The 26,010-nt window shown below is 42.2% G+C and overlaps 1 protein-coding gene across 1 annotated transcript in view; it reads left to right on the top strand.

Annotated features, from left to right (window-relative positions):
• Positions 1-26,010, top strand: part of btbd7 (BTB (POZ) domain containing 7) — a 44,187-nt gene that overhangs the window by 7,443 nt on the left and 10,734 nt on the right. Inside the window, 3 exon segments of the mRNA XM_061695740.1 lie at positions 7,069-7,297; positions 10,739-11,875; positions 25,330-25,538. Of these exon segments, the coding sequence (XP_061551724.1) occupies positions 7,216-7,297; positions 10,739-11,875; positions 25,330-25,538 (1,428 nt within the window). The 5' untranslated portion in view covers positions 7,069-7,215.

Here is a 26,010-nt window from a genome sequence, read left to right as displayed (position 1 = left end):
GAACATGCATACAGTGGGTACAGAAAGTATCCAGACCCCCTTAACCCCCTCTAGTTTTCACTTTGTTATATTTCAGCCATTTCTTAGTCATTTGTTAATTTTTTACCTCAAAGTACACACAGCACCCCATATTGACATGAATTGTTGAATTTTTTTTTAGATTTATTAAAAGAAAAACTGAAATATCACACAGCCATAAGTATTCAAACCCTTTGCTGTGACACTCATATTTAACTAGGGTGCTGTCCATTTCTTCTGATCGTCGTTGAGATGGTTCTACACCTTCATTGGAGTCCAGTTGTTTGATTATACTGATTGGACCTGATTAGGAAAGCCACACACCTGTCTACATAAGATCTTACAGCTCACAGTGCATGTCAGAGCAAATGAGAATCATCAGGTCAAAGGAACTGCCCGAAGAGCTCAGAGACAGAATTGTGGCAAGGCACAGATCTGGCCAAGGTTACAAAAAAATAATAATTCTGCTGCACTTAAGGTTCCCAAGAACACATTGGCCTCCATAATCCTGTAATGGAAAACGTTTGGGACGATCAGAACCCTTCCTAGAGCTGGCCGTTCGGCCAAACTGAGCAATCCGGGGAGAAGAGCCTTGGTGAGAGAGGTAAAGAAGAACCCAAAGATCACTGTTTCTGAGCTCCAGAGATGCAGTCAGAAGATGGGAGAAAGTTCTAGAAAGTCAACCATCACTGCAGTGCTCCACCAGTCGGGGCTTTATGGCAGAGTGGCCCAACGGAAGCCTTTCCTTAGTGCAAGAAACATGAAAGCCTGCAAGGTGTTTGCTAAAAAACACCTGAAGGACTCCAAGATTGTGAGAAATAAGATTCTCTGGTCTGATGAGACCAAGATAGAACTTTGTGGTATGCGTGGAGAAAACCAGGCAGTGCTCATCACCTGTCCAATACAGTCCCAACAGTAAAGCATGGTGGTGGCAGCATCATGCTGTGGGGGTGTTTTTCACCTGCAGGGACAGGACGACTGGTTGCAATTGAAGGAAAAATGAATGCGGCTAAGTACAAAAACCTTCTACAGGGTGCTAAGGACCTCAGACTGGGCTGAAGGTTCACCTTCCAACAAGACAATGACCCTAAACCCACTGCTAAAATAACAGAGTGGCTTCAGAAGAACTCCGTGACTGTTCTTGAATGGCCCAGCCAGAGCCCTAACTTAAACCCAATTGAGCATCTCTGGAGAGACCTGAAAATGGCAGTCCACCAACGTTCACCATCCAACCTGACAGAACTTGAGAGGATCTGCAAGGAGGAATGGCAGAGGATTCCCAAATCCAGGTGTGAAAACCTGTTGCATCATTCCCAAAAAGACTCATGGCTGTATTAGCTCAAAAGGGTGCTTCTACTAAATACTGACCAAAGAGTCTGAATACTTACGGCTGTGTGATATTTCAGTTTTTACTTTTTAATAAATCTGATTAAAATTTCAACAATTCAGTTTTTTTTCTGTCAATATGGGGTGATGTGTGTATATTAATGAGGGAAAAAAATAACTTAAATGATTTTAGAAAATGGCTGCAATATAACAGAGTGAAAAATTTAAGGTGGTCTGAATACTTTCCGCATCCGCTGTATGCATGTTCAGATTAAAGCAAAGCATAACTAAAGGTGTGTGTGTGTTATATTATTTATAATTTTTAGTTTTCTTCATAAATGCTGTACTTAAATTAACATATCAGCAGCATAACTAACTTAATATCACAATACATGAGGGGTTTGGATTAAGGGGAAAAAACAATGAGTGGGATTTGAATATAAAACGTTTAACAAACAAGCAGAACTTGATTTTTGTACTTTACGTACACTGTATGATTCCATTATGTCTATTAAAATTATGTAAAAGAAATGACCTTAGTCAGCCACTGCTTGTTGCAGACAAACGTAAGATTCACAGCAGAATATTTTGCAGATACATCTTGAGTCACTGTCAATCTTTATTGTATCCAAAGCTAAGGTATGCCAATTTCGTTAAACTACACACATCATGCATGGTCCAGTGCTACCGATGGAAAAATTAGTTGAGCCCTGTAAGTTTTTTATTTTACATTATTATTATTTTTTATTTATTTAAGCGATTGTATTTGTTTTAATGAAATAATTTTATTTATTATAAGATATTCGGTGTTTGTTTAACTTTTAAGGGTCTGGTTCATTCAACTCTCAAATCTCCACTATGAATTTTTAAATTAATTAACTGTGGTTAAAGGAGACGGACGGGGACCTCCATTCAGTCCAATGTAACCCTAACTTCTGCTGCAATTTGGGAATTACAGATGAAGAAGGAGAGAGACCCGGATACATACCTCTTGCTCTGGTTAGGCAAATCTACATAAATGATTGATAATGTGACTTGACTAACATTTGAATAATAGATCAATCGTGTCCTTATAGCAGGCATTTTTGTATGGAATTGTTCAGTCAAGGGTGGCTCATCTTTATTGAAAAGATTCAGAGTGCAGCGAGGTGAGCGCCTAGAAAGGTTGCATATGTCCATGTGTGTGGAAAGAGATGTGTGGAGAGGGGGCAGGGAGTATCTGCTGTCACCTCTCATTAGGGACGTGTAGTTCAGAACTGCCTTCCCCCAACCCCTCCAATCCTCTATGGCACTGCCCTTGTCTTGCTCTGAGTCGGGGCTCAGCACAGCGAAAGCACAGTTTCAGTCTTGAATGCAGGAACTGTTTTAATTCTCAGCTTAATAGAACATACCAGGAGGGTGCTTTTTGTTTAATGGTGTGAGTTAGCGCCTGTGAAGAACAGTAGCTGTGCTCGATGGTGCTTTAACATTTCTTCTGCACTTTAGTGCAGATTTCGATGCTTCACTCGTTTGTGAGTTAAAAATGGCAGTGTTGAATATATTTCAGTTGTTGGCTGTTTGTTTTACCCTCCTTTGAGAACCCCCACCCCCTTATTGTAAACAATACTCTGGGCGGCATGATGACCGACTGGTTAGCACATCTGCCACACAGTTCTGAGGACCCGGGTTCCAATCCGGCCTCGTCTGTGTGGAGTTTGCATGTTCTCCCTGTGCCTGTGTGGGTTTTCTCCTGGTGCTCCGGTTTCCTCCCACATTCCAAAAACATGCATGGTGGGAAAATTGAAGACACTGCTAGTAGTTGTGAATGTGTGTACGAATGGTTGTTTGTTTATATGTGCCCTGTGATTGGCTGGCGACCAGTTCAGGGTGTACCGCCTCTCACCCAAAAGATAACTGGGATAGGTAGCTAGTGAGGATAAGCGGTACAGACAATGAATGAGTGTGTGTGTGTATATTTATGTATGTATGTATGTATTTATATATATGTATATATATGTGTGTGTGTGTGTGTGTGTGTAGAGAGAGAAAAGCTTCTTGTCATCTCCCACATATTCAAATTTAGTTTCTAATTTTGTCAGAATGTATTCCCTGTGAAGATATTTAAAGCAGCCTAATGAAAAAAAGATCAACCAATGTTTTTGTTGGAGCCTTCCACTGTGACTGCATGTTTAATAGTGTGAAGAAAGAATGAAAGCAGTGATCACCTTACCCAGAGAGATCCCTGGCTCGTTGGTCTACATGCGCTGACAGTTATCAGTTGAAAGAGATAAAACACATTCTCAATCACTCCAGTTCTCTAGTCTAATTAAGGAATACTTTTAATTGCTGTGTCTGCTGACAGTAATGATGTTTATAATGAAGAATACTTGGGCAATGTTGCAGATAATTAAAATTGAAGCAGCAGTCAGGGAATTTGTAAAGAATTGAGAATTGGCCTTAGCCATAAAAATAGCAAATGACACATACTGTTGTAATCTATCAGCAACAATGGTGTGATTTCAGGGCCAGCAAGGCCTTCTCTGCTGGATTGAACACTTATCAGTAGCAAGGTGAAAAGTGGCTTCCATCTTGGTGGAATTTTTTAAACAAAAAACATCAAAGCACTCGAAAACAATAAATATATTAACGAAAAAACAATTGATGAACCTATTCTACTGCCCAGTGACCACACTGCTCTTCTCACAAATAATGTTCAATTTGCACTGTAAGTTTTTTTTAGGGCAAGCTCACGGTGATTTTTGAAACTAAAAGCCTGGAGATGCTGAGTTGAAAGTATTTATGTCATACTTACGTGACTTTATTGCGTGGCTCAACTCTTTGTGACTAACTGGCTCCAAGTCGGCCTTTGATCACCCACAAGTTCCAAAATAGAATGGGCAATGTGTCGCAATATTTTTTGTTTGCATAATGTTTACACAATTGGAAAACTTCTCCTCGTCGCTCTTCATTTTGCCAGGCCTATGCTTCGCTCAGTGTTGCCGTGTGCTGTGGGGCTGCTGTTTGCACGTGCTAATACTGTAGAAGCCTCATACAAAGGCACATTAAAAAAATAAAAAGGACAAAAGCACACATCAATGATTGGCAGTAGTGCTGAAACTTGAACCATTTAATTTTATTTTCATTTTTATTTTGCCACTGCATTGACTGGCAGATAGCGGTTACAAAAATCTAACCCTGACCCTATGGTGACTGGGGGCCCCGGAAGTAGAAATATTTTGCCAGAATTCCTGCCGTCCATGAGCCCACTAGCAGCTAATGACACAGCCGTCCAATTCTGTCAGTTCACTGTGGGATCTGCGTGCCGGCTCACCACAATGACAATTTATCATGTAAGGAAAAACTATCGTGTCAATTTTATTTATCTAACGATATGTCAATATAGTAATTATCATGACAGGTCTAATTATAATAATAATAAGGCAGACTGATTGTGTTTCATCAAAATAAGACATTTTGCAAATATCTTTTTTTTTTTTACTTTGGAAAACAACAAAGTAGATGGAGCTACTGTAGTACGACAACAGACAGTCAATTGACAGAATACTTTTGAGACATAAAAAACATAAAAAGTCACTCAGCAATAAAAGGTTACCAGTAATGTGGTAATGCCGGTAAAAATTTATTTATTTATTAAATTTTTGGGGGGGGGGCAATTGTAAAAAAATGATGCCAAGTCCTCTAGCAATTATAGCAGTTTGAAATAACTAATAGAACAATAGTCTGGCACAGAGACTTCAAGAAATGTATGCAGTTTAATGTGACAAGTAGTGCGATAATAGTGGGACAATGTAAATTGTGCAAATGGCGCAGATACTTCTCAAGCACGAGTGACCAGTATTGGTCAACAACAGATGCAAGTAGCGCAGGGTGGCGAGACTACTACAGTGAGTGCACGAATAGTGTATAATAGCCTGACAGAGATGTGACAACAATCTCAAGACAAAATGGCAGCATGTTACAATGGAATTGTAAGTGAACTGTTTAAGAAGTTAATGGCAAGAGTTCCCTCTTGCCATTAACTTCTTCAACAGGAATGTCTCCTTGTTTTAGTTTGCATTGATCGATGGCACCTAACTGAGGGAAGGAGCTAGAAGAGGTGGTGACCTGGATGTGGAGGGTCCAAGAGGATTTTGCATGTTCTTGTCTTAGGTCTGGCAGCATGCAAGTCCTCAAGGGTGGGTACGGGGGTACCGACAATTAATTTTTTTTATTTTTATTTTTTTTTTGCAGTTTTGATTGTCCGTTGCAGTCGGACAGAAAGTAGGTATTTGTGCTACATTTTTCAGCCTTTTCTCTATCCAAATTCTATTCTTTTTTTAATCTATAATTGAATTGAACTGTCTTGACCAAAATACACAATACAAGCTATGTTTCGATGTTTTGGAGACAAAGTTAGAGAGAGCAGACTTCGATGGTTTGGACACGTACAGAGGAGAAATAGTAAGTATATTGGTAGAAGGATGATGAGGATGGAGCTGCCATGCAAGAGAGCAAGAGGAAGACCAAAGACAAGGTTGATGGATGTCGTGAGGGAAGGCATGAGGGCAGTTGGTGTTCGAGAGGAGGATGCAGGAGATAGGCTTACATGGAAAAGGATGACGTGCTGTGGCGACCCCTAAAGGGACAAGCTGAAAGGAAAAGACCCAGCTACATAGAAGATTTTATGTCATTGTCAAGTGGTGTCTGCAGCTTAATGTTTTCGTCTGTCTCTGTGGCCTCGGACGATACAATTCGCAGGCGAGTGGTTGGGGACCCCTGATCTATGTAATATGTTGTTCTGCTTGTAAATTGGTGATAGGACATGACTAAAACTTTAAGGTACGAAAAGATTTTCACATCATACATCGACAGAGAAATTGTCATCATTTACATTTATCTCTTGAGGTTATACTAATAACGGTAAAATATGGTGTTTTCAAAACCATTGGTGGTGGTTCTATTTCATTCAATTCAATGGTCAAAAGTTGAATTTGTACTGTGATATGCCACAACTGGAAATATTTGAGAAGCGGCACCCAGCAAAGGGTTGGTATTTTGCAGCGTACAACATAACTAGATCTATTGTAAAATGTCCAAAAAAACTGACCCCAGTCTGCTATTATTTATGATCTTAAAAAAAAAAAAAGTGCTTTTCAGAAAATCCTTTTTAGACTTAAACCATATTAATGTTATTACTTATATCTATGTTTATCCTACTTGTTCATCATAGAATGTCTGCTGTTGAGAAATATGATAACATGCTTTGAGGTGAATGGTTGTCTTAAGGTAATCCAATTATTACTGCCTGACAAACCAAAACACACCACATATGCAGAACTAAATTGTGGTATTGCTTATTGCATCATTGACAAGTTGCAAATGGTTTCTGGTTTTGTTTTTAACCACATTTGTGTTGTTTTTATGCTTTAATCAGAAAACACACCAAAAGTCTGCTTTTCATTTGTCGTTGACTCTCATTACAACACTTACAATGTTAAAAACCTTTTTATTGCTATTTTTAGTTTCAAGAGATTAATACAGCAGAAAGGGTGTGATCGATAACATTAAATGTCCCTTTGTTCAGGCTCCTAAACTTTGATGTAGCTCATTATGTTATTATCCCCGCATGGTTGTTTATTTTAGTCCTTTTTGAACTCAAATCATCTTCTTGGATACAAATGTCTCACTCACTGGTGCCTCCTCTTCTTCCGCTCCTCTTTCATCTTCCTTCTCCTAAACGTTTAGACATGGCAGGTGGGGCCTGGGGCTCTGGGACCTCTTCAGAGGATCTGTGGCGGACATGCGACTGAGGACTGAAGGGAGTGCCATCGCCTGAGCAGAATGACTCGGCAAGAGGGGGGACCCCCACGTAGCAAGTGAAGAGACGTGAGGATGGGTGCCAATGGATCCAGCTATCCACACTCATGCTCCTCGCGCATGGGAGCCAATGCACAGACGCAGCAGACCTTTATTGGTAACTATAATGCACACTAATTCTGTATTCTATTGTATATACAATGGTACATTATTAGTCTAATGCAACGGGTTCTGGGACGTTGATTGGCCTCGTATTTTAAAATTATTCTTCCCCTAGAAAACAATGGTAATAGAAATAGAGGAATCTGGAGGTTTTGCTATATTTTCAATGTTAAAAAATACGTTGATGTATTTCGGAACGTTTTAATCAATATTTGAATACACCACAGTATTATCCCTATCTCTTTTAAATAATTCAGGATTGCACCTAACACACCACCCACTAATAACCACACGTGTAAGCGGAGACCCTCAGAGACAAAGACCATTGTTATGCACACCTATTTTTCCACCTCCAGCTGTTGTTAAATGTTCCCCAAGCTCCTGCAGTCCTCGTAGTAGTCGTTCAACAAAATATGATTCCTTCATGCATTTTTCACATTTCTGCCATGACCACTGGTTTATGGTTAGTGTTTGTGCAATATTTCTCTAGGAACAAATGTGGGAGGTCACTGCATAGCCTTTCTCTTGTAAACATCAATACTCTCACTGTGACCTTATCCATGTCTTTCCCCTACTTCCAGTAACAGTTGTTGCTGTTTTGACATCTGTCATTTTAATTTTACTTCATCTTGTTAGTATTTATGACCTTTCATCTTTCGATCCAGCCCCTGGATATTTTTTTTATTTTTTTTTTCTCCAGCATTAGATTTACATTGGCTCCACTCAAGCCAAGTTTCCATCGAGGCAGTATAGTTCATCCATCCATCCATCCATTTTCTGAAGGAAGGCCCCGCGCGGGCCTTCTCCGTAGGTTGACGCGCACACGACAATATTTTTTGCTCCGTGTTGAACGCCGCGCAGATCATTTATCGTTATTGGTCCCTTTTAGTCACATGCTGTGATGACATACTCAGCGTGCCCTTTGGATCTACATACCATCTATACCGCCGCCTTCTCAAGCCCTTGGTTGCATCATAATTAAACGTATCATCTGGTCATCTAGGTCAATTTTTCCACAGGTGCCATTGTTGTTGCTATGTCCCTTGTTACTGAAAGGAAAGTAAAAACGGCTACCGGAAATGACCAAAAAATGCTAGAGGAAACTCCACCCTGTGGTGTCCTAGCCAATACCAGCTGTAGTGACACCCCCGACTTGGAGGTGAACTTTAGTACATTTTCAAAACTGCGGCGTGGGTTGCGCTCGAGTATACAGGCAAACTACGCGCTGGACAGCCGCAGTGACGTCAGTGCGGTGAGTATAAAGAAGCCTTAAGTGTGTGCTGCAGTTCTCCTCCAAGTCGGGGGTGTCGCTACGGCTGGTATTGGCTAGGACATCACAGGGTGGCGTTTCCTCTGCATTTTTCTTTTGCCATTTCCGGTAGACTTTTTTACTTTCCTGTCAGTAACAAGGAACGAAGCAACAACAATGGCGACCGCGACAGAACAAATGGACCTTGCTGACCAGATGATGCGTTTAATTATGCTGCAAAATCGATCGAGAAGGCGGCGACGTAGATGGTATGTAGAACCAATGGGCATGCTGGTACGTCATCACAGCATGTGACTAAAACGGACCAATCACGAGAGATGATCTCTGCAGCATTCTATGCGCAGCAACTATTTTTGTCGGGTGCGCGGCAAGCTACGCAGACGTGCTGCGCGTGGCAATTCATCGGTCACGTGATGCAATGCGGGCGTTGTCGGCCGCGCGACCGCGGGAGTATAAAGAGGCCTTTAAGACCTTCCACTTTTTCCCCCTGATTAAGTCCTTTGTTGTATTGGCAGTGTGTTTTGGGTCATTGTCTTGTTGCATGAGAAGCTTCTCCCGATTAGCCTGGATGCATTTTTCTGTAAATTTCCAGACAAAATGGTTTTGTAAACTTCAGAATTTATTCTGCTGCTACCATCATGAGTTACATCATCAATAAAGAAGAGTGAGCCCTTTGCAGAAGCAGCCATGCAAGCCCAAGTCATGACATTACCTCCATCATCTTCAGAGATGAGCTTGTGTGTGTTGAATCTTTCTTTTGACATACTTTGGCCTTACCATCACTTTGATAGAGGTTAATCTCGTTAGGACTCATCATTTCATAAAACATTCTTCCAAAACATTTGTGGCTCGTCTCTCTACTTCTTTCCAAAATTCAATCTGGTCTTCCGGTTCTTTTTGCTGATGAGTGGTTTGCATCTTGTGGTATGGCCTGTATATTTCTTCTCTAGAAGTCCTCTTCGAACAGTCGATTGTGATACCTTCACCCCTGCCCTGTTGAGGTTGTCAGTGATGTCACTGACTTGTCTTTGGGTGTTCCTTCACAGCTCTCACAATGTTTCTGTCATCACCTGCTGTACCTTTGACAACCTTCGATGTCTGTTGCTATGCTCTATGTTTGTATGTTTGTGCAATAGCTCTGATTGATTTTCCCTCTTCTCTCAGCTTCGAAATGGTTTGCTTTTCTCCCATAGACAGTTTTCTGGTCTTCGTTTGCCTAACAGCAAATGCAGTTTTCACAGGTGAAACCCAAAGCTAAAACCAAGCACTATCTGTTTAAGCAATCAATCTAAAAGGCAACACCTGAGCAACTAGACAATCACCCATCAGTCACATGTACCAATACCTTTTGCTCACTTGAAAAGTGGGTGGGTTCAAATAAAAGCTGCTCTGTCCCGAGTCTAGAGGGAAATACCATGAAATAAAAGCTTGAATTCTTAACTTTTGTCTCATATTCATCTTTTGATCTGAAACCCAAACGTCTTTTGTTTACAACAAAAACAAAATGAATTGACCTTGCCGTTCTAATACTTTTGGAGGGGACTGTAACTGAAATGTCAATTTTTCACTTCTCTTTAAGTTCAAACAGAAAGTGCACGGAGTTCCCTGGGCCAGCAGCATCTTTTATTAAGTTAATTAAAAATAAATAAATAGTTGGCTGAGGTTTGCCCAGTTTTAAATTGCTCTCTTATCAGAAAAATAAAATAAATCTTTAAAATAGGCCGATGCCGCTATGCGTCAAAATTGGAAATATTGGCGCCAGTAATCGTCCTGGCCAATAATCCATACCATCAATAGTTTGAATGATGCAGCCTTAGTGCTCAAATGGACTGATAATTATAGAGCTCTACACAGGGAACATGCATTTTATAATGTATGTTTTATGCAATTAACTTATTTTAAGTTTGTTCCACAGCAAAGTGATGGGATTGTTTTTATTGTTTGTATTGCCATTGCATGTCAGCCATTCTTGCTTTGGTAGCTGCGTCAGGGTGGTGTGCGACTCTCTTTGTAATTTGAAAGAAGAAAATAGTGCTTGATATGTTGTCTTTCACTTAAAAATGCACTTCAGATTCACTGTTTAGTATTATATGTTGAGCATAAGCTATTTTGAAGAATGAAACTTCAACTGAAGCTCAAGTACATTTGCTTGTGTGTTTCTTCCAGGGACCTCGTCCTACTCGCAGCAAGGATACGCCTGGGAGTCTAAGCTTTACAGCCTGGAGCATGGCCACGAGCGGCCAACCGACAGGAAGAAGAAAAGCCTTGGCCTGGCTACCCTCAAACGGCGGTTCATCAAACGAAGAAAGTCCAGTCGCTCGGCGGATCACGCCCGGCAGATGCGGGAGCTGCTGTCCGGCTGGGATGTCCGAGACACTAATGCCCTGGTGGAGGAATATGAGGGAACAGCGGCACTCAAGGAGCTGAGCTTCCAGGCCAGCCTCGCACGAGCTGAGGCCCCCAGCTTGCCTCGGGATCTGGCTGCCCTTTATCAGCATAAGTACTGCACTGACGTGGACCTCATCTTCCAAGGAACTTGCTTCCCAGCGCACCGGGCCATCCTTGCTGCTCGCTGCCCATTCTTCAAGACTCGGCTGTCCTCTTCCCCTGGCTATGGAGTGGAGGTCCACATGGACATTGAGACAGCAGGCATCGATGTGCCCATGTTCTCTGCGCTACTGCAGTACTTGTACACCGGAGAATTCGGAGTGAGCAGCGCAGAGGATTCCAGACTCCAGAATGTGGACGTGCTGGTGCAGCTCAGTCAGGAGTTTGGTACGCCCAACTCCCTGGAAGCAGATATGAAGGGCTTGTTTGACTATATGTGCTACTATGATGCCCTGCTGAGTTTCTCTTCAGACTTTGAAATGGTCGAGAGTTTCAATGAGCGAGGTGCTGGAGTGCCAGCTGCCATCTCAGGAGGCGGTGGAGGTCCAGGCACCCCAGATGAGGACCTTCGAGCTCATAAGGCTATCCTCTCTGCACGCTCCCCTTTCTTTAGAAACCTTTTGCAGAGGCGCATTCGTACTGGAGAGGAAATGACTGAGCGCACGCTGCAGACTCCGACCCGTATTGTGCTGGATGAGTCGATCATCCCACGCAAATATGTGCAGGTGATTCTCCACTGCATGTACACAGATGTGGTGGAGCTGGGACTGGTTCTACGTGGTAGCCACTCTGCGGGCAGCCTCGGAGAGGTACAAGCCTTGGTTTCAGGGGGCCGGGGGGCCAGCACGCGCACAGAGGAGGCCATGGAGCTCTACCATATCGCTTTATTCTTGGAGTTCAGCATGCTGGCACAGGGTAAGCCATTATGTTCCCATTAACGACACACATGCGGACAAATTATTAATGCATGATTATGTCAATAACCACTCATGAATTTTAATAATTTGGTTGCATGGTTTGCATCGTTGTATTTCATCTTGGACTGTTTTGTTGAAAACTAGCTCTATGGGCTAACGTTTGTTGGTATCGCAAAACATGCATTGCATTTTTTCCCACTCCAGTTAATGTTCCACCCTTCAAGGCAGATTAGATTAATCATATGTTAAAATATTTTAATATAATATTAGAATATTATAGGCGGCACGGTGGCCGACTGGTTAGAGCGTCAGCCTCACAGTTCTGAGGACCCGGGTTCTATCCCCGGCCCCGACTGTGTGGAGTTTGCATGTTCTCCCCGTGCCTGCGTGGGTTTTCTCCGGGCACTTCGGTTTCCTCCCACATCCCAAAAAACATGCATAAATTGGAGACTCTAAATTGCCCAGTAGGTGTGACTGTGAGTGCGAATGGTTGTCTGTTTGTATGCACCCTGCGATTGGCTGGCAACCAGTTCAGGGTGTACCCCGCCTCCTGCCCGATGACAGCTGGGATAGGCGGCTCAGAAAATGGATGGATGGATCGAATATTATATGTTAAAATGTATGACTTCTAGTTACCAAACTGCTGTGTAGCTTGCTTTCTCCGGTCAGATGTGTTAAAGTTGCAGCAGCTGGTATAGAAATATAGGACATTACAATTGCATCATTGTACACCTAATAATGTGGTGTTTGTGGTCATGCAGTATCATAATAATTAATGTTTAATTTTATTTAGTTTATAGTCAGCGGAACAGTGTTCGACTGGTTAGCACATCCGCCTAACAGTTCTGATGACCCAGGTTCAAATCCGGTCTCACCTGTGTGGAATTTGCATGTTCTCCCCGTGCCTGCGTGGGTTTTCTCCGGGTACTCTGGTTTCCTCCCACATTCCAAAAACATGGATGGTAGGTTAATTGACGACTCTAAATTGCCCGTAGGTTTGAATGTGAGTGCGAATGCTTGTTTGTGCCCTGCGATTGGCTGGCGACCAGTTCAGGGTGTACCCTGCCTCTCACCCAGAGTCAGCTGAGATAGGCCCCAGCACGACCGTGACCCTATTGCGGATAAGCAGTATCGAAAATGGGTGGATGGATAGTTTATAGTCTCCTATATAACGTGCAAATCAGTCCCTCCCATGGCAAACTTGATGTCTCTCCATGGCAGCTTCCTCCTTAGCGCCTTCACATTGAGAGAAGTCATTTGAGGTGATTCTGGCATCACTTATCCAATGTACTGTATTTATTGCCTTATTTTAAATAAATAATTATATTAATTAATAAATAATGTATAAATTCTTTTTTAAGTAGAAGCTGTGAGCACAATGTAGCTTCTTACATAATTGGCTCGACATGCTAAATTGTCTTTGAGAAATAATATAAAAGCAGAGTTACTTCTGATACATAGACTGAAAAGTCGCAAATCTCTTGGCATGTGGTGGTCTGATATAAACAAACGCTGTCAGCTGATCACACACCATCTCACACTCTGGAGTTGTGCTGTCACTGTCATTCTGACAGCTTTGCCGATGAGCAAGCAAATGGTGCCATCCCCACAGCTCCCCCAATGCAGAGGCTATTTTTATCTGCACTCCCTCTCCCACTGAGCAGTGCAGCACTAATCAGTTCCCATGAAACCACAGTGAGGAATTTGGCGAGATAACCGATGTCATCCTGCCCAAGTCGCCATCCTTGTCTCCTCTGCAGCTTCCTGTTATTCCAGTTCGGAAATCACATTTTACACATCTTTCACAACAACCCTGCAATGCTTTAAGGCATAATTTTAAAGTCTACGCTGTCTGTGGCTTTACTATAAAATTAATAATTGCAGCTGACATGGTAAGAAGAGCATGATTCTGACTTTCTCCATTACAGTTTACATTTCTTCACAGCTGCTGTCTTTAAATTCAGTGTCAGAATTATAAGATTGCAGAGTAGCAGCCTGCAATGGACATCCACTGTGGTATTACTTTACAAAGCAATCACAAGTCTGGTTTTCACTCGGGGTTAGCTCAATGTACTCTACAAATTATAAGATGCAGCTATACAGGTCTTCCGAATAGATGCTCGGAACCCACATTGCTGACGAATTACACTTTTGAACTTCTTTCTGTACTTGGGGTATATTTTTATCGACAATGCAGTGGCGGATAGGAATAATGTAGCAAGGCTCACGGGGTTCAGTTAAATGTTAAACCAGACATTACTCACCACCGCCTTTTTGCTGTCCCGTGGTAGTTTACCACGCTTTGCAATTGTTTAAGACAGCGCTGGCTGTTTGAGGGAGCAAGAGGTTTGTGTCTTTCCCTCCATGGTCATGTGAAAATTCTCATGCTGTTTTTTGTGATGCTACATCAATACGCGATGAAGTTGGTAGTATTAAACTTCAGAAGTTCTGGTCCAACACTGGAAACTTGTGCATGATAAATTTCCCACTCAACTGCAACTTTTTCAGACTTTAACATTAAATTCTGCCATGCGACCTGCATCATTCCTACCTCTTGCTTGTTTGTTAGCACCTGAGCACACGCTGTTGTTGTGATCACATGGGCTCTGCATGCTGGATCCGGGAACTGCAAAATAGAAGTGCTGCAGTCTGGAATGGACTGCTTTTATCAGAGTGCTTATACAGGAGATTTTAGATGCGGTCCGATGATGTTACGGGACACCCGTAGTGTGTGTGTGTGTGTGTGTGTGTGTGTGTGTGTATATATATATATATATATATATATTTTTTTTTTTTTTTTTTTATAGATGCATGCAACACACATTTTCTCCCCAATCTAATCTGACACAGTTTGTCATGTGCACATTAGGGATTATTATAATTATCCATCCATCCATTTTCTACTGCTTATCCTGAGGTCGGGTCGCGGGGGCAGTAGCTTTAGCAGACTTCCCTCTCCCCAGCCACTTCATCCATCTCTTCCGGGGGGATCCCGAGGCATTCCCAGGCCAGCCGAAAGACTTAGTCTCTCCAGTGTGTCCTGGGTCATCCCCGGGGTCTCCTCCCGGTGGGACGTGCCCGGAACACCTCACCAGGGAAGTGTCCGGGAGGCGTCCGAATCAGATACCCCAGCCACCTCATCTGGCTCCTCTCGATGTGGAGGAGCAGCAGCTCTACTCTGAGATCCTCCCGGATGACCGAGCTTCTCACCGTATCGCTAAGAGAGAGCCCGGACACACTGCGGAGAAAACTCATTTTGGCTGCTTGTATCCGGGATCTTGTTTCGGTCACAACCCACAGCTTGTGACCATAGGTGAGGGTAGGAACGTAGATCGACCGGTAAATCGAGAAGGGCCCCTTTCGGCTTAGCTCCTTCTTCACCACAACGGACCGATACAAAGTCTGCATCACTGCAGACGCCGCACCGATCCGCCTGTCGATCTCCCGTTCCATTCTTCCCTCACTCGTGAACAAGACCCCAAGATACTTGAACTCCTCCACAGGTTCTCATACCCGACTTGGAGAGGGCATGCCACCCTTTTCCAACTGAGGACCATGGTCTCAGATTTGTAGGAGTTATAATTATTTAATTTATTTTTTTGGTTGAGGGTTCAACTATACACATACAGAGATCTCGTTTGATGTGCGCCCTGCCTCTGAGACACAAAAAATAACAGGGACGCATGAAGCAATTTCAATCTGTGTCTATAGACGTGTGGTTTAAGACCAGCCCTGCGTGTGCGTTCGTGTTGTTGAAGAGCTTCCACACGCAATGAATCAAAAGTACAAATCCTGTCTTGGTGCTAGCCAATCAAGAGGCAGAGTAGGTCGGATTGTCATTCCGTACATTGGAATCGATAAATTTTCATTGTTGGGGTAACAACCTCCGCGCCGCTCACGCCGCAGCAAGCCGCTGGCAGAACCGCGTTTGCTCCGTAGATGCACACAGCTGGAACAAAGGGAAAGTTAACTGTTTATTAGTTTCACTATCCTGCTAAGGGCTGAAGCTAAGAAGCTCACTCGGCTGCTGTGACATCGTTAAAACATCAGCGCTCTGAATTTTGTGTGTGAGCCCTACATAATGCATGCGCCCACACACTCACACACAGAAAAGTTAACTGTTTATAAACCATAACCACAGTGGCACACGTTATCAATATTCAGGCAGTAGTTGACTTCAGCAAACTTATTTTCAGCATCATTTGATTGATAGGTCTCACATCACAGTCCAGCAGCTCTAGGGCGGGCCTTATTTTACATTGTATTTTATCCTTTATTTAACCAGGTAAAAGCTTATTAAGAGATCAAAACTCTTTTTCAAAATCCAAAAGGCAGCAGAAACTATACAGGCAGCAGAAATTATACACTACATAACACAACATCCATACAATAAATAAAAATAAGTGATTAAAATGTACGGCGTCGGATTAAAAACAAAAAAAAAAAAGCCCAAATGCTTTTGAGTCCTTTTTTTTTTTTTGCCTTAATCATCCATTCAAACTTGGCAGGCTTTAAGAAATGTTTTGTCTTTGTAGTGGGTTAATGACTCTATACCTATGTCCCAAATGTTTATTTGTTTAAATGCAGTTTTTGCGAACAGAGCCTGGGTCTGATTTATTTATTTTATTAAGATATGTATTGCTCTACAATACAATGTTCAATGTTCTTTAGAATTGAAAGTTCATTGTTTATTAAAAGGATGTACTTGAATTATTATGCTCTATATCATTATTATATCAGTGGCATTAAAAAAAAAAACATCCACAGTATCGTTTATCGTGATGGTTTTGTGGAAAATAAATTGTGCAAAAACATTTGCTATCGTGGCAGGCTGAAACATAATATATTGAGAGAGAACAAGAACAATGGATAACACAAAAATATGGTACGAATTGTACAAATACAAATGTGTAATTTAGCGGGACCGCGAAGCAACAACCGTCATATAGCTGAGGATTACTGTATTTGTACTCTGTGATGGTAAATTGCAGGGTCTCATTGTTGCCAAACCTGTGCGCCCACTGTGCCCTGGCCTCGCCTGGCCTGGCCTGGCCTCCGTTGTGTTTCCATTACAACAGGCACCAATCAAAAGTGGAAGGAATTGGAGTGGGATCAAGAAGAAGGTGACTCACTCGTCTGTTGTCGTGCCTTCCATCTCGCTGTATTTCTGCTTCTTCCAATATGGACAAAAATGTCCACACCTCCTCAGTCGACCACAGACAACTGGACCGGACCATCATGTATGCACCCCCGCACATGAGCGATTCACAAGTGGATGATGATGAAGTTTGATGCTGTGTATTCAGTATCTTGTACTTTATCACATTCCTTACACCATAATAAGATAGCTTAATAGTTAAGGAAGAAGCAGGTCGCTAAAGAGAGAGGGTGTTTGTAAGAATAAAAGCGAGACTGTGGATATGAAAACGGTCACCTAATCACGCACACTACGTTCAGTCGGGTTCGGAGGCGGCGCTCAGTATGTGGCAGCCTTTAGACACCGTGATCAGGAAAGTGACAAGTCACCGCGCTTAAAGAAATGCCAACATCTTTTGGCCTATCAGATAACAGTTATGTCATGGCCCTCCTCTGCCTGCGTTTTAGAACCCGGTTGGAGGTTCTGAAAAGCGGTGCTGTTGTCGCTGCTTGGCCTCGAAAAAGTGTAATGGAGAAGCGACCACACGGGGGCGGAGCGATGCTGGTTGGGGGGGGGGGGAGTTTCGAACAATACTTTGCAGATGCTCTCTTACTCGTACAGTGCAGACGCTTTTCTGCTCGCTCTGCTTGATTCCCTTCTGTTTAAATTTTTCTTGCTAATAAGCTTGTTTTTAGCAGCGACTCCTGGATATTTTTAAACCTGTGGGACTGTACTTTTTTTTGTAGATAGTCAGTTGTTGCCATATTCCAATATTCTTTTTATACCCCCTCACCATTACGTGACAGTGGCCTGCTAATTAGCACAAGTCTGCTATTACCAATGAGACCAGCAACAAGATTCATCCCTTCTCCACTGAAGACTGTCACAAACTGCTACAGAAGATGGCATTCCTGGAAACAAAAATCCACCGTCTTGGTGTATGTGGATGTAAATGGACAGTCGGGGAATGAAACCACTCCACCGATGCCTCAAAATGATGAGCAGAAATGTGCTAACACACAGCCACTTACCTCCACAAAGAGGACAGATGTGGGACTGTGGAAACGGTCATGGATCATCCAGCAGTTGTCCCTGGAATTTACTAGGAGCAAAGGCTAAACTTATGGCACAACATCTAAAAGGGAGGACAGAACACCAGCAGATTACTGAGGAATCCGGCTGGCCTGCATGTTTCTTTAACCCCGAGAGAGCAGCTGTGGACGGTCGCAACAGCAAAGGGCAAGAAAAGGGGACGCAAGTCAATCCAAAACATTGACATCAGACTTACAAATAGATTTGAGCCACTTTTACAATAACCTGGTCAAGAATGCTTATCCCCCACCACCACTGAAAGGTATGAAACTAAATCATACAAGAAAAAAATGGCACCCCAAACATGAATAGTTGGTGATGGAGCAGTCAAGGTTGTGAAATGTTTTTGCAGGGAGAAGAACACCAAAGTACCAATGATATGCTGTCTGAAATCTCTTAAAAATCCTGGAGATCACTAATGAGCACCCAATTGTGAAATCTGTCATTATACACACAGGCACCCTAGATGTTGCCAAGCACCAATCAGAGGTACTGAAGCGAGATTTCATGGATCTCCTAACGAAAGTGTATAAAGTGTATATGTATTGGCTAGGTGACGCATAGGGGCAGTGTGGCCCAATGCGTCCGTCACGTGATGCAATGCGGGCACTGTCGGGTGCGCAAGTGCGGGAGTATAAAGAGGCCTTCAGTCAATGAAATAAGTGGCTCAAAGAAGTGTGTACTGCACTATCCGTGAGCTTCATTGACAATCAGACATCTTTACAAGGCAGACGGTTTCTGTCTAAATGGACAAGGGGTTAAGTTATTGGCATTTTTTACTGTGTACGTCATTCAGCAGCCCGAAAGGTAAATATTGGCCTTGTTGACGCAGCTGAAGGACAAAAAGCACAGGAGTCTCCAGTTTTTCCCAAACAATCGGAGGAACAAGCGATAACGTGACACGAGGTGGAGGTGGACTCACCAGCGTCACCCAAACAATCGGAGGAACAAATGAGGAATGAGATGAGGGAGCACCTGCGATTGGCTGGCGACTAGTTCAGGGTGTACCCCGCCTCTCACCCGAAGATTGCTGGGATAGGCTCCAGCACGCCCACGACCCTAGTGAGGATAAGCGGAACAGAAGATGGATGGATGGATGGATGGATGAATGGACGGACGAACAAGCGAGCGAACGAGCGAACATTTGCAATCTCCCACATCAATGGGGCAGGGAGGGATGCAAAATCCAACGCAAAACTCACTCTCTACTAGCCTAATGCCCTGTTAGGTGTGATGGACAGGATGAAGGCTATTGTCAATACACACCCTTGGGTAAAATCTTCAGAACTTTAATTTTGACTATCATAGGTATGCAGATGACACACTGTTATATCTCGCAGTGTCTCCAGATGACTACAGTACAATTGAGGTGTTGTGTCACTGTCTAAAACAGACAACTGGATGAGCCAAAATGTTCTTCAATTAAACCACAGCAAAACTGAGATACTGTATTTTTGCGACCATAAGGCGCATCGTATTAAAAGGCGAAGTCTCAGTTACGGGGTCTATTTCTGTATTTAACACATACATAAGGTGCACCGTATTATTGGGCGCAGGCATGGTAAAACATACACTAGCTTAAAACATACGGTAGCATGCATGCACACTAAAACATACAGCTGCAGCTCATTCAGAATACTGCAGCTCGGGTTCTGACCAGAACAAAGAGGTCACAGTATATTACTCCAATTCTAAAGTCTACACTGGCTCCCAGTCAGCTTTAGAATAGATTTTAAAGTTCTGCTACTGGTCTATAAATCACTAAATGGTTTAGGTCCTGAATACATGGAATATAAACACAGTAGGGCTTTGAGATCTACAGACTATCTACAGTCAAATAGTGGAGCACAGATTCCAAAGCAAACATGGTGAAGCAGCATTTTGCCCTAGAACCGGTACAATGGAAAAGGGGCAAAAGTCTCAATTGTAAAATGATCTATCCCACATACATGATAGTTATTCATGTTTTCATATTGTACATGATATTGTTGTTCATGTTTTCATATTAGTGTGGTTTGATATAGTGCAGTCAAGATGTGGTTACAGTATGTAGCCATTTCTTACACCAGAAGATGTCATCATAAAAAATGTCAGGGAAGTCAATTCACATAAAATAACATTTTACACCTTTTTCAGTGGCCACCAGGTTTCTTTTGGAGGAGCAGAGGTTTATTTCAGGAGGCATGTCACGCTGTCATCGCCATCCTGTGCTCCTCAACGGCATTCCGCTGCTGTCTGTGTTAGTTGGAGCCATGGAGGTGTTTCTGCAGCAGCTGAGCACCATAAGTCGTCTTTATTTATCATCCAGACTTGTATCTCTTTATGATTTCCACCTCACCTGGCCATCAAGTTTTATTACATACATGCAAATCAGTCGCTTTTCGGCGAAAGTCGCCGTTTAGAACTCAAAAATAGGCCATTTCTGTTAATTGTACAGATCCGATGAGATTTTCTGGGGGGTTCGCCGTCGCTGTCATCATAGACTGTTTCGTACTGGCAGCTAGAGCCACTTCCACACACAGATGTAATTGTGCATAGTACTCGGCGGCAGACTAATATGCTGGCGCATCGGCCTGATGTTTCGCCTGTGCGCTCGGGACCGCCTTTGGATAAATCACAGGAGTTGACAAGACCAGAATAAACACTTCCGCCACTTCTACTGTTAAGAAGTAACGGAACTTTTACTCCATTACAATGATCTAAATGTCGGTTGCTACTTTTATTTATCAATTATTGCTTATTTATCAACTATTTCGTGACTGAGACTATGACTTAGATTTCCGCATTGGCGCTGTTTGCTAACCAATCAAAGGACACAAGAAAGTCTTATGACCTCCCACATCGTCTTCTATTGGGCTTCCCGGGGATAGGTCTTAAAGCTCGATAAGCCAGCCCGGCTGATCGTTGTGCCTACGGGGCGTTACTCACTATTTACTCAGTAGTTGAGTAAAGTTGAGTAATTATTTCACTGTGTACTTTTTACTCTTACTCAAGTAATTTTTTGGAGGGCTACTTTTTACTTTTACATGAGTCACATTATTGTCAAGTAACAGTATTCTTACTTGAGTACAATATTTGGCAACTCTACCCACCCCTGGAGCAGACATCCTGTATTGCTACTCTTATGTTTAAGCAACATTTTTGCTCATCAGATCAACCAGTGTTGTATTTGTTGCACTGGTCTTTTGTATTTTCATGTTGAGGTGCTGCGGGTCGTGGCCTTGATTGTGGTCCCAGCGGAACCACGAAGCACACGTAACATCGGCGACAAGAGTTGATACCCTAGTACATCTTGTATTAATTGGGAAACGCCGCCTACATTTATCCAATTAGTTTACGGATGTTAAAGTTAAATATATTAAGCGACAGAGCGATGTTAGGGATTATGTCAAAACACAGAATGAACTAACTTCAAATTTACCAATGGCCAATAAAAACAGCTGGAGGATGCATTTGGGATTAGCCTTTAAACTTGGTAATAGTGAAAAATGAAGTGAAACAGACAATGATTTTAGTTGATTCTTTTCCAGAATGAGAGCGCTTAAACAGGTGGATGCTATTCATGTGGCACAGCTTAAAGCAGGCATCAGGTGCAGGTGGAGATGGGCCTGGCTCAAGTTGGAGGCCAAAACAAAAAAGCAAATAAATTAGGCAAATTTATTTTTAATCTTAAATTTGTATATCACCATGTACTTGAGCGGTGTAAATAAATGTTTTTCTGCGTGAAGAAAATGTTTATTTTGTCTTATTGTACTGTTCAGAGTCTTCCAGATTGTTTAATTTATGTTAAAATCAAGAACATTCTCTGCAGGAGCCTGGGTGATCCCCCCCAGACCTCCCTTACAGTGTTTTTTTGTTGTTGTTGTTTTTCACCTTTTTCATGCCTTTGGTGTTTGCATTAAAAGCCTTATTTATTTTTCAAGTGACCTACAGAGAGCGCCGGTGTGTTTTTATTTTATTATAATTTTTTTTTCTCTCTCCCCTTCCGTTTGCGCTCAGCTGACCGTCCAGCTTCTTGCTTGTGGTTGCAGCTTGATTCACTCAGTGGCATTGCTTCAGTGATCCTCACACGATTTACAAGCCATCGACTGCGGTCGCCATTTTGTGATTTTTAGAACGTATGTGCTCCATTAACAATGAACGCTGCATAACAAGTAAGATTTCATCCAATGGAGTCGCTCAATTGTACAACAGTTGTGTGGGATTACCAACTGTGGAGAGTTCATATTGGCTCTAACATCCATCCATTTTCTGATCTGCTTCTCCTCACTACGGTTGCGCAGTAGATTTAAATTTTCACCTCATAATAAAAGTGCTCTCTCTTTAGATGGGAGGCTGCTGTGAATTTTAATGCACTAATGTGGAGCAAAGCTGTTTGCTTGCAAGTGTTTACTTTGCTGCATGTGAGGCCATTGCTAAAAAACTAAAGAAGACAGACGGCAGAGAAGATTGTCAAAGACGGAGACACAGCTGGCGGGGAAACCAGAACAGTCATTTAGTTTAATAATAAAAGGCAAAGTGCCCATTGCTTTTTGTTTCGCTTTTCCCAAATATTCTGGGTTTTCCCCTTCCTGGTGGTGTATGTGACTTGCTGATAAAACTGAAAGTGCCTCAAGTGTTACGGCGCTTCCATTCTTAAGAACTGCATTCACGTATGTGCATTGCACACACTTTTTGTTTTTGCTTTTTAGAAAAAAAATTTAAAAGTGTGTCCTTGGACTTCTGAAAGCATAGGTACACCGTATGAACAAAAATGCTGGACAGGAACTGAAAGAAACTATATAGTACAACTTGCAGTCAAACACAATCTTTTCCATAAAATAAAACAATTTGTTTGCATTTCAACGCTATTTTACGTCAAATAATCTGACTGTAACTAGATGGGCAATTGTTTAAATAAGATTTTGAACTTCTTAATGGACAATTCATTTTATTTAGTTTTGGCAATGTGGGAGGAAGTCAGTTTCTGAGGAAAATGCACGCAAGCATGGGGAGAACATACAAACGCCACACAGCAAAGCCTGATTCAAGTTTCAAACTCAGAAATTCTTGACTGTGACACAGCATTTCTACTACATCACTGTGATCTCCAACACTTGACGTCTGGAGCATTTTGCTTGATGTTTGAGGTACTACTGTGTTGTGTTTGTCCCCCCTTTGCCGCTATAATAGCTTTTGCCTCGGAAAAGTTTTATCTTCCGAGTCAGAGACCTTTTTTGAGGCCTTCCCCAAACTGTTCCCACAAAGTGACCTGTGAAAACGTTACAGATTCCTCCTGCGTTTTTCCAATCCAAGTTTAATCCATGCACATTTGTGTATACATGTTTTCAAAGTGTGTGAGTCACATTTACTAAGGTGCCAATGTTTATTCATCAAGTTTAAGAGATGGCAAAAACACATCAAGATCTCAAGTCATTTTTGTGGGCCAGTGTGTTGCTGAGTTAAACCACTGCCTGCTGTTCTGGTATGTGCTTTGATTTAAGAGAAACAGCTAGGAGGATATGGAGGTTGGTTGAAAAAGACTCCCCTGGGTGCGTGGATGAGAGGGTAAAAATACTGGCGTGTGCCTTGGGAATAGCTTTTAGTAGGAGTGCACGATTATCGCACCTGTGATCGCCTTTTTAGCTGCCAGTATTAAATTAGGCTTTACACGATCAGGATTTTTGGGGCCGATCACAAGATGTAGCAATGTGTCTATTTAAATAACATTTACTGTATATACTGGTGTACTGTATACTGAGTATCGTCAAAGGTGATTGCTATTCAGGTCATGTATTCTAATCAGTCAGGTCAAACCAACATTACAACATGACAGAAATAATGGGTCCTAACTTACTGTAATTAAATTATTGTAATTCAATTACTTCACACACCAAAACCTTTGAGAATGACTCGACTGAATGCTGGCATGTTTACATACAATCGTTAGTGCTAGCACTAGCTTACTAGGCTACATAATGTTTTGTTGTCTGCTTGCGAGCCGTATCGTATTAAAAGTACGTGAACATACCTCACACAAGCCTTGAATTAAAGTCCTCCCCCGAGCACCGGTGACCACCAGCACACGTTTTCCCCCATTTTTTCTCAATATACACACGGCGCGAGCAATTGTTGTTGTTGTTGTCGCCGTCGTCGCCGCCATGGTAATGAGTGTGTCCGGTCACGTTTGAGTTGACAATATAAAGCCCAGTGATCGTAAAAGATTGGATGTGGTGGTATCGGAATACAATATTTTATTGCAGTAGTCTGACATAATGGGATCGTGAAAGACGAAATTTGTCTTGTAGTCTGATCCACGCATTACGTGTTGTCTGTCCCACCCCGCTGACAATTTTTATTTTTTTAATAACTTTTGGTGGTCAGATATTTACAGTACTACGTCAAAAGACGCAACAAGGCTAACAATAAACTAGGTTTTGGGTTCAAATATACTGTACACGATGGCGACGCAGAGTAAGTCATTGATCGGAGCCAATCAATGATGTGATTGATCGTATTGGCGAGTTATGACAAAGCTGATCAGCCGATCAGCATAAAATGCTAATTATTGGCCGATATCAATCAAGCCAATCAGATCGGTGTAAAGTCTAGATTAAATGATCCCGATTGTCTGAGATATCAGCTGCGCCCTGACTGCAGTAAAAAAAAAAAAAAAAAAAAAAAAAACCCCTAGAATAGAGAGAGAAATCACAACTGTCGAGTTCTTTTGCAGTGTGTAACAGTGCACAACTGACCAATCTAGCAGAACGACGGGGACGTATCCTCCTTGACAATTCACTAAATTGGAGATTTTCAAATGAAAAGTCAGTGCTTGTAGCTTAATGTTATTGCGTTTTAAGCATTAACTGTATTTGCTTCCGTTAAATTGCAATTCGTGATTGCACTTTCACTCAGTTAGTTCAGTTCAGTTCCATTGGTAAAGTTGAATTTTTTAGGGTAAATTTATTTTTTTATTGCTGTCTATCATTTATTCTTACCGGTATTTAAAGATTTATTTTGCACTAAAAAAAAGTTAAATATTGTTTGTTGAAAACACGAATAATTGTGACTAATAATCGTGATTACAATATTCATCAAAATAATCACAATTATTATTTTGACCATAATCGTCCAGCCCTAGCTTTTAGTATTCAAATGTTTTACTTGAAAATCTTGACTCCAGTCCTCGAAATGATAGTCAAATTCTGTCTCACTGACTTCCTTCTCACATTGTCACCCCACAGGCTGTGAGGACATTATTATAGAAAGCTTGTCTCTCGACTCGCTCGTGCCCATCCTCAAGTGGAGCTCGCAACCCTATGGGTCCAAGTGGGTACACAGGCAGGCCATGCACTTCCTCTGCGAGGAGTTCTGTCAGGTTGTCACCTCAGATGTTCTCTATGAGCTCGGCAAGGAGCACCTTCTCAGCGCAATCCAGTCAGACTACCTACAGGTGAGCTAACAGCCATGCCGGTTCCTCCATCTGTTTGTCTTCTTTTACAGCTGTCTCAAACTGCAACTGATGCATTTATGGTTCTAGAAGTACTTGCACAATGACAAACTTTTTATGATTTTGACTTTATACACCACCACAATGGATTTGAAAAAGGGTATAGAAGTGTATACATTTAACTTTAAAGAGGTAACCAGGTCATAGGGGCGTGTTGTAACTACCTGTTGTTCATATCACTGGTTACAACTGAAAGTGGGTGACTGCGCCACATGCTTGCACACACAGCATCTTGACTCTTCGTGTAATTTTTCTCCCTCACTCGTTTTTCTACAAGTGGCTGCAGGTAATGTTCATTTGGAAACGTGGTGGCTTACGTCAACTTTTTATTTATTAATTTTTTTTGTGTGTAGTAGAGTTTTCCGTGTTATTTGCTTCCCCCCCCCACCCCAGCCTTTAAATAGCCATAGCCTCA

The sequence above is a fragment of the Phycodurus eques genome, chromosome 14 (assembly GCF_024500275.1).
Source record: "Phycodurus eques isolate BA_2022a chromosome 14, UOR_Pequ_1.1, whole genome shotgun sequence".
NCBI classification, from domain to species: Eukaryota; Metazoa; Chordata; class Actinopteri; order Syngnathiformes; family Syngnathidae; genus Phycodurus; species Phycodurus eques.
Note: the sequence above shows the minus strand (reverse complement) of the source record. Positions and strands in the feature narration are given on the sequence as shown.